We start from the raw sequence: 9,695 nt of genomic DNA, 5'->3' as shown, positions 1-9,695 counted from the left end.
GTTTGCAATCAAAGGCTAAGCTACTATTATTACAGACATGAAAAGGTTTTGTTAAATATAGCATGTCACCCTGCAGTAGCTTTGAGTCTATACTACAGTGATTTCAAACCCACCAACAAATCTAAAAATAAACTGTAATTTATTGTGATAATTATTGCTGTGTAAATTGTAGTGAAATGTAATGCACATGGTATTATGAAGAAAGTAAAGTAACTATACAATCCGGCACAAGGCATTTATGTAGTTTACAAGTAACAATTCCCAAAACAAAAGTTTTAAAACATTTGCAAAACAATCATCTATAATATCTATACGATAAAGAAACCTACTAACATGTTTAGTGCATTTTCATTTTCAGGGGGGAAAGTGTAAAAACAGTAGTATTATTGTTGTCAAACTGTGCAGAGGACACTTGCAGTATGCACATTTGAGGTGTAATTTATTAATTTTAGCTGCGTGAAAGTTGCATCTCATGCCACGATAGAACAGAGCCTACATTCATAACATGACACTTGATTTAATATCCATACAAAATCATTTATTTTGCTCTTTAAAGACATTCACTCTCAAGACATGTCTGTTTCTTCAAAACAACATAGACAAATATCGGAAGATTCACTGTGTATTGCAGTTTATTCAAGTTTTGTACAGTATACAGTAAGTATCATACACAGAGTGGTTTTACATACACAATAGAATTGGCCATGAACAGTTAAATGCATATGGGGAAAAAAACCCGTTGTACTTACATATAAATACATCTTAGCAATACAGCATCACCATTAAGATAAAAACTACAGTCTTATAAATACTAAATTTTCTACATACAGTAGAAATACTATATATACAATAAATATATACTTTTTGTGCTAGATTGAAAAAGTATATCAGACTCATTTAGAAATAACTGAGAAGTGATCAAAGTATGAATCGTGCAATACAAAAATAATTTGCAAATACTTAAAAAAGTTTTAAAATGTACTCTAAGTGCATATATTTGCAAATAAATTCCCTTTGCAGTAACTAACGTCAGAACAAATCCCGTATCTACATATACCACATTATTGCATCCCCTGACTGGCTAAGAATAGTCACGTTGTTCATAGACAAGGAATGACCAACACATACTCCTTCACATTTATTTTCCGAAACATAGATGTTGAGATGCTACAAAATATGCTTGATTAATTTTTACTCAGTGTAGAGATAGACATGTTTCCACACATGAAGCGTTGCGCTCCAAATTCCACAGGCACACTGGGAGAAATGAATCATATCCACACTATAACGAGGTAGAGAAATCTGCAGATCTCTGCAACTACAGTACTTATAATCATAATAGTTATTATGCAGATGACCGGGTTAAACACTGACAGCAGCACATACATAATGTGTAACAACATTTAGCACAACATAGAGCTGTTAGTTTTGCTAATGATCTAAATTAATATCCGCTAACTCAAACTGCTCATCTAGCTCATCAATAAGACTGCTTGTTCTGTTGTTTTTCCTCTCCTTAGTTATGTTGTATTTGTTTTGTGTTACTCTGTGAGTGACTGGAATGAAGCTATGAAGGGAAAAATGCTTTCAAAATAAATTTGACTTGACAAGAGCATCTTTGTTCTAAACCTGAACCTCATTACCCCATCAATGTTTCTATTCTCAGATCTATCTTAAAATACACTATCGAATGGTCATGTCTTCTTAAACATATGTCTTTGAATGCCATGAAGACATTACAAAATAGGACGCCATTACATTACTACTCACAACACTTAACAGAGGCAGATCATATTTTAAGAAGAGGGGGTAGCATAGAGAAAAGGTCCCACTACAGTTTCTAAGAAAACAGCGCCTTACGTAAACCAGTCAATAGTTTAAAAATTTAACTTTGTTTAATTTTAAAAATAATTTAGTTATGAAATCAATATATATAGCGCATTTATATTAAGACCGTGTTTAGTTTAAAAAAGGCACAAACAATGTGTTCCTGAAGGAGAGCTGAGAATTTGGACCAAGACAGCAGAAAAAAGCAACATCTCTTTGAAATGGAAATGAGGCTGTCACACGCCTGTAGTCAAATTAATATCTTTCAGGTGGAAGGATGGCCCCTGCAGACGTTCACATCCTGTGAAATAAGAGTCTAGTATTTTGCTCATGACAATTTCCTATAAGCCAACTTCACATGGAAACATCTGTGGTGGTTCCTCTATTACAGTGCTCACACAGACTCCGTATATTATGGCACTCACACATCAAATCAGGCAGGAAAAATAAAAAAAACAAGCCCATACCATGCATCCTGGCTTACTACTGCAATCCAAAGTATCTACCCTGTCAAAAATGTGTAAATATAACAGGCACTTCATTCTTTCTTAACACTTGCATTTGTGAAAAGACATCTGGCATTAAGCTTCCTCCTCTGGGTGTGTACGGTCTCCAATGGCAAATAAAACTACATTTACTCCGTCTAAAACTAAATCAAGCAATCCCAGTAGAAACATTTATCGAAAACGACAGTACTCATAACCAGATAAAGACTTCAGTGATGCCAACTTGGCTGCCTAGAGAGATATAGACAGACATGTTTTTTTAATTTAACTTTCTCCAGTGTTGAAAATGGATTAACCAGATGTTTTCTGTGGCTCTTCCTTTATTTCAATGGTAAACAACATTAGAGTTGATCATGGTTTTTGTCCTCTTAACAGCAGAAGAATGAGACTCTAAAGGTGCACAGGAACCTTCTCCAATGCTTCTGCAATATCTCCGTTCTGTAAAGTTGTTATGAGTAAATCAGTGAACGCTGGGAACACACAGGATGATCAAAAACAAACCGTAGACTGACCAGGGCGTTCTTGACTCCATGTTGTGTCCACTCTGTGTCCTATAAGCCCGACAGTTCCACTTCCTCACACAGCAGGGGCTCCACTTCTGGGACACTGAGTAGTGAGCTGCTTTTAGGAGACTTGTTTTTCCTGTACATGATAAACTGGGCAGTCACCTGACTAGGTTAAGGCTCATACCAGCATCCTTTGCACTGTACTCCATCACACTGTGTACATGTGTACATGAATGCTTGTATGTGTATGTGCACCTGTATATCACACCCACCTCTGACATGTACATAATAACAACAATAATGGTAATAATATTTTTTTAATAATTTACTCCTGCATCCTTTGCACTCTGCTCATTGCACTATTGTCTCAATCTGTCTATTTTGTTTTTGTTTATAGTGTGTATATACGTGTTCTCTATACTGTAGCCCTTGTTTGATTTTATTACTATATTATTGTGTTATTGTATTATTGTATAAGCAAGCACATCGTGAGCATTTACAATTCAGAGTCAAATTCCTCGTACGTGTACACACACCTGGCAATAAAGCTGATTCTGATACAGCTCACCAATAGTACACTCTCATCAGGCAACTCCTGAATCACTCTGTATGTATATATAAATACATACAGAGTGATTATTCCTATATATATGTGTGTGTGTGACATGTTCAATAAGTTAACATCAATAAGTTTACATTATAATACTGTATGTGCTAGGATATGATCGAGATATTTACTGTATGCCTGGATATGGTTCCAAGTGATAGATGTGAACAAGTCTTAAACAGATATGATATGACAGCCTTTGTGCAGTCAACTTGTGAATGAACTTTTGTTTTAAAGGATACAAAGAAGTCAAGTATGAGGACTCCCAGGCTGCCAATGAGCCAGGCCAGATGTTTGATGATGAAGGTCTGTTTGGAGCCCCTCAGTGCAGGCAGGATCACCATGACGCTCAACCCATACGTGCCATTGCCCATCATGGCCAGGGCAAACAGCATGTAGGAGGTGCCCTCCGTAGACTGCCGCTGGAACTAGAATGGATAGTTTACAACATTTCATTAATAGGATACATGAAGGTCCATCCATCCATCCATCGTCAACTGCTTATCCTGCGTACAGGGTCGCGGGGGGCTGGAGCCAATCCCAGCTGACTTTGGGAAAAGCGAAAGGCGGTCGCACAAATTGTCTATGTGTGGCCCTGTGACACTCCAAGGACAATTTAGGGTCACCAATCAACCTAGTCCGCATGCAAAGTCCACAAAGAAAGGCCCCAACCCACAACCTTCTGTGAGGCGACAGTGCTAACCACTGCACCACCACGCCGCCCATATGGACATGAAGGTAATATTTGTAATGGCAGAAAATCGTTTCTCCCTACATATAATCTTTTTATTATTATTATTATTATAATTATTATTAGTAGTACTGTTTATACATATATATATATATATATATTTATATATATAGATATGTTTTACTGGAGCTTTACATCCTGTTAAATTTGCTTTCTTTGTACTTCTGCTCCAAACATACAGACAACAAGGATAAAACTGGTGTTATTTTATCTTTTTTATTACTATAAACAAATCCTTTGAAGGGATAATAACAGACAATGACAAGACAATTCATTCTTTCTAACAAGCACTGTATTGTCTGTGTCATGGCAGATTACACAGTAAATCACCTCAAAGCAGATTCAAGTTTCCAGTGACCAGCATCCACCTAACATTGTTAAACGAAAGAAACATTTTCACCTTGACTGACTAATGGCGTTGTATAGCCTGTTGTGGCAACTCGCATGGCAACACGATGTTAATGCCCTGTAGATTACAACACGTGCTGGACCCAAACAACACCAGGCAACCAGCGAGTGTTTGCCATAGCAATACTGAGATTAATCATAAATAACAGACACAATTTCTTTTGTTATTTTTGGTTTCACCAAACTGGATCAGCCACTTTGCCACTAAAAGTGATATGTGATATGAAAATTTTCTGGGATTTCTGCAGAAAAACCAAGCACGTTGGAACACGAACGGAACTTCCACGGGGCAAATCTGACTTTTTACAATTTCCAATAGTAAGGGAGTATGTGTTTGTGTGCCCAGACGTTTTTCTGGCAGTGGCAGTGAACTGAGACGATCCCCTCTGGTGATTAATAGCTGCAGTCGAGCCAGGATGTTTCCCAAGCACAACAGCATCATTGTCTTCAACGTCTGGTTCTCATTTTGACACACATAACTGTATACACAAACACACAAATCCCACCCCCCGTCTTCAAACACACACAGTCCCCCTGTTTATGACTAACGGACATATGATAAGTACAGTTTTCCATCAGACCCTGAGAACGCCAAGGTCTACCTCCAGGATGGCACTGCTCACATGCAAACCACGTTACTGTGAAAAAAGGAAAGTCCACATCTCAACTTAATCACACCAACAAACGGTCACTTACATTTTTATAGAGCTGGGGGAAACGGGAGGAGAGGTAGAAGATAGATGCCATGTAGCCACATACATAGCCAGTGATTTCCTCTGATTTTGAGGTAGCTGGACTCTGGTAAAGATGAGGACACAAAGAGAGGAGAAATGGTCAATACAGCGGCAACTACAAAAGAAACAGTACAAACAATCTCCAGTCCAAAGTGAATTAACGTGTATCCAACAAACCTGAAAATATCAGGGCAATAAACAACACAAAGTTGCTTTAAGAACCCTTAAATCTAACGCCTGCACACATAATCACATGGATGCAAATATATACAGTGCACTGGACACAATCTACATACCTGGGTGTCTAAAGTTGTACTATTGTCTATGATGAGTTTGGGTAAAGCCAGGAGAACTAATGTAGCAGCGCCACACCACATGAAGCACAGCCACTTCAACACAGGGCTTTCTAGAGCACTCACGCAAAAAAACAAGAAAAGAAATGAGAGTGAAGACACAAACAAACAAACAATCCCCCCAAATCACGCATCTTTGCATTAGCTGACGCTCCTATACATAGTGTCATAGTGTATACTGTTTTTACACGAGAGGAGCAAAAGACACTTATTCTGTTTTTTTCATATCAGTGACATTACAAGTAGCCAGTAACAAGTGTCAGTATGATTATGTGTCATTAGGCAGTTATGCACTTTTGGCTTTGGTGGTCACCACTCTTAAGTACAAACCAACTGGACTTGCCTCTATCGTCAATGAAGTCAGCAGGTGGCTGGACCTCATAACAACACAGGTTTTTCCAATCATAAAGTAAAACATCTACACCAGCTTTTTGGAAGTCTATTAGTAAGCCGTTGCCCATTAATACGAGTCTTGGAATATAAGTAAATAAACTTAATCTCAGTATCTCTGGGAGATAGCTCTGTCCAGTGGGAATGCTTACACATGATGTTTAGTAACTGTGTTTAATAGTGATCGACTGATTAATCGGCCAGTTTATAATGTCTGCAGGCACGTCTGCAGGCTGCATTGTCAGTGTAGCTGCTGTGGAACGACGTTAGCACTCCCATGTGCAAGTTTTGGGAGTTTGGAGCCCTAAATGTCCTCAGTCACCATCGTCTTTTCTAAATGTTAACGCGTTTCTCCCATCCTTAATGACAGCTAATCTAATCTAAAACCATTACTAGCTAAAAGTTAATATTGTTGTACTGCAGAGAATAATGCAGTTAAATGATGTCACGTCTGACAAACTGTACCCCACTCTCCCTTAAACACCAGACACGTCTTGAAATCTACATCATAACCGGATGTATTTTTTGGTTGACCGCTGGTGTTTAATAACTTAAGATGATTATCCTACTAACAAAAGAGAGCTCATTCCTGCCATCACAACAACAATCCTATAGACTCATAATCAAGTATGTATGTCCTCTTGAGTATTAGTGATATTAGCAGGTTTGCATTTATAGATATGTTGTGTGTAGTCTATATAGCTGTATTTAGACATGCAGATTGCAATTTAATTAAAGTTCATCACTAATAAACTTGTAAATCTAATAGCTGACAAGGTATAACTTTCACTATATGATGTCATGCAGTTAAAATTAAACAGTCAACAGCAGGAAATATGGCATTCCTCCTAGTTAAGCTTTTCATTAATCTGCAGGGTCATGATATGGGTGAGTCACACAGCACGGCCATCACTCCCCAGCTCCATTTTATCCCAGTAGCAGAGATAATGTCAGGGCTTACTTCTGCTGGAGCTGTTTTTGATTTTATAGTAGAGAAACTGGGAGATGAGGATCAGGTCTGTGAAGATGTAGAACACCACTGTGACTACCTGAGAGAGGGACATGGGAAGAAGAAATTTTACAATGTAGCAATAACATTTGATTATGCAACTTAACTCACAACAATTTGTTGTTATGAGTTGATGAGTTCATAGTGTTTAGTGGCTCACTCCATACAGACAGCGCTAGGAAATAGGAGGGTACAATGAGAACACCCTTTAAACGATTGTGATTGGTAATACTGTTGAGATGGGGTCATCTTCAATTCAACAAAGTCTGAGCACAGCTCGTCTGAAATGTAATAACTCACCAATTACAGGGACAAGAAAGCAAATCACCGTTGGTCAAACTAAATATACATGACCACAACTTAGATCTGAGAGGGACTAACAACACAAGGATGGAGTTCATAGTACAGATTTATAAACTCCAAGGTCTCATCAGCGCAAAATGAGTGAGGCTAGGCAGTTACATGTCTGAGTGACTACAGGTCCTATTGTAACGTGGTCATGGGTCACATCTCTCCCCTACAGTGGATACTTTATTTTGTGTTTTATTCCCATATGAGTGTTTTCTTTAATGGTTTACTTTCATGATTAGAGAGGCTACTGTCCATCATTTTAAACATTTCCGTGGGCGCAGTAAGTGTATTGTCATGACAGGACAGAGGAAACTCTCCAGAGGGAATCGATTTCAACTTTTAGCTTCTGAAATAATTGAGACGCTCTGATGGAGCCCTTGATTGATCAGGAAGACAGCTGGTTTACTCCAAACAGTTTCATTGTATGAACTTGGACTGCTTGTGAGACTGTTTGGATGTGTAGAAGAAGGGAGGGTGTGAATTAACATTAGATTCTGATCAATCTGATGCTGATCCTGTGCGCATAAATGCACACAGCATCTCTCTTACCACAGGAGTAATGCGCCCATAAAATAACAAAAAACAGTGAAATGCTGCACTGTTGACTTAAGACCTGCTTTTTGGTCAGTTGCGCAATCGCTTTTTGTTGCCTAAAGATAGAAATCCTAAACCCTAACAATTTGCCTGACCACACCTCATTTTAAGACTAACAAGCGCATTTGCTATTTTAAAGAACGTGTGCGCTTGGTGTGAAAATGACAATTGCGTTGGTTAGAAACAAGCAATGACACTTGAAAGATAGGGCTGTGTGTTCACCTGAATGGGCAGTTGGCCGGTGAGATAGCAGCCTGCAAAGTTGGTCAGGTCTCCACTGAAGAGGAAGAAAAGAAAGCCAAATGACATGGCCTCCTCCACTTTACCATTCCGATAGGCCACATAGACCTGCCTAGATAGACAGATATGTAGATAGATAGATAAAACTAGGATAAGATAACATGAATTTCATCACCACAAAAGCACAGTTTTATGACTGAGAACTGATTGCCACCTCACAAGGCAATACTTGACTATTCTAAGACTGGTACTCATCTCAATGGCTATATGACTTACGGCAAAGTGGAGAGCAGGAAACAGAACATTGATACGAGTCCTATCACCACGCTGCAGTACTCCCACACGTTATCCACACACTCCTCCAGCAGGTACAGGATCCACGGCGTCCCGTTGACGCACACCGGCCGGCCCGGCGCTGGAGCTGTCCAGTTGGCGGCTGCCACGTCCACACTCTTCCCGGGGAAGCGCGCAGTGGCCATGGCGCGACGCTGGCTCTGTCCGCCGCCTGCAGGGTCTGCTGCTACCGCTGCCTCCAAAGTGTAAATAGACGTGTGTTTGTTCCGGGGAAACACAACCCAACCCTGGTGTAAGCAGGTCTACCAAGACTACCTACCTCATAAAACAGTCTTGTGAAGTGAAGTGTGAAGTCTTGTTCTGTCATTTGACGAGTCTGCAGGAGGAACATCAGTCAAACATGGACAGTGTTGTCAAGTAAATATCTAAACACGTAAGTTAACTATAGTGAACAAGTGAGAAGCGTTACTGCTGCTTTAGAGTTAATCCAAAATTAGTAATTACGCCTTAATGTCGGGGAATCCTAACATATTGGTGATGTTTGATAATTAGGACACTCTTTTTATTCTAAAATAAATACCGGCGTGCTAACTTTAGCTTTATATGCATTAACGTTAGCGGCAGACATTTGCATAGACTTGAGGATCAGATGCTAACGAACAAATATGGCTAAAATTATCTTCCAGTAACCGCTCACCTGACAAAATGGATTCGGTTCCGACTGCTGAGTGTTTGTTGGGCTGTTTAAACTTTACCCACATCCTCACACGTCTCTGTAAACGATGTGCATAGTCTTTAAAGAGCATTACAGATTAGCTCCTACTGTTACAGTCGATCTTTGATTTCCCCAAAGTGTCAAGACCACATCACAACTTCCTGTGAGAATCTTTTCAAAATAATATCCTTAAGGACAAATATTTCTGTAGTTTAACATGCTGGTTAGCGAAATGTATAATAAGGAGCATATCCCATGTGTCGTTTGGAATATGTTTAATTTACACACAGTCCTAGATACATGTAGCCACATTGACTGATTTGTATGATATTCCATGGAGTAGCTCACCACAAGCAGTTTTGCCACATATATAGTGAAAAATAGAGATTTACAAGGTAGATATCCTTTAA

The 9,695-nt window shown here is 39.1% G+C and overlaps 1 protein-coding gene across 3 annotated transcripts; it reads right to left on the bottom strand.

Moving 5' to 3' along the window:
- Window positions 1-606: 606 nt before the first annotated feature.
- Window positions 607-9,440, bottom strand: LOC119883052 (lysosomal amino acid transporter 1 homolog). 3 transcript variants are annotated; one of them, XM_038693531.1, is made up of 10 exons: window positions 9,268-9,440; window positions 8,890-8,946; window positions 8,553-8,806; window positions 8,259-8,388; window positions 7,044-7,131; window positions 5,636-5,745; window positions 5,302-5,403; window positions 3,689-3,874; window positions 2,846-3,001; window positions 607-2,771 (listed from the first exon to the last, which is right to left on the bottom strand). In XM_038693531.1, the coding sequence occupies exons 2-9, from the start codon at window positions 8,935-8,937 to the stop codon at window positions 2,885-2,887; spliced, it is 1,035 nt and encodes a 344-aa protein (XP_038549459.1). In that variant the 5' UTR covers window positions 8,938-8,946; window positions 9,268-9,440; the 3' UTR covers window positions 607-2,771; window positions 2,846-2,884. The 3 variants fall into 3 exon arrangements, with proteins under 3 accessions (XP_038549459.1, XP_038549458.1, XP_038549460.1); XM_038693530.1 differs by having other exon boundaries at window positions 607-3,001; XM_038693532.1 differs by having other exon boundaries at window positions 607-3,001; window positions 8,553-8,802.
- Between the last annotated feature and the right edge of the window lie 255 nt (window positions 9,441-9,695).

The sequence above is a fragment of the Micropterus salmoides genome, unplaced genomic scaffold, assembly GCF_014851395.1.
Source record: "Micropterus salmoides isolate LMB-PRFRI ecotype aquatic unplaced genomic scaffold, ASM1485139v1 Ms_hic_scaffold_3, whole genome shotgun sequence".
In the NCBI taxonomy this organism is placed as follows: Eukaryota; Metazoa; Chordata; class Actinopteri; order Centrarchiformes; family Centrarchidae; genus Micropterus; species Micropterus salmoides.
Note: the sequence above shows the minus strand (reverse complement) of the source record. Positions and strands in the feature narration are given on the sequence as shown.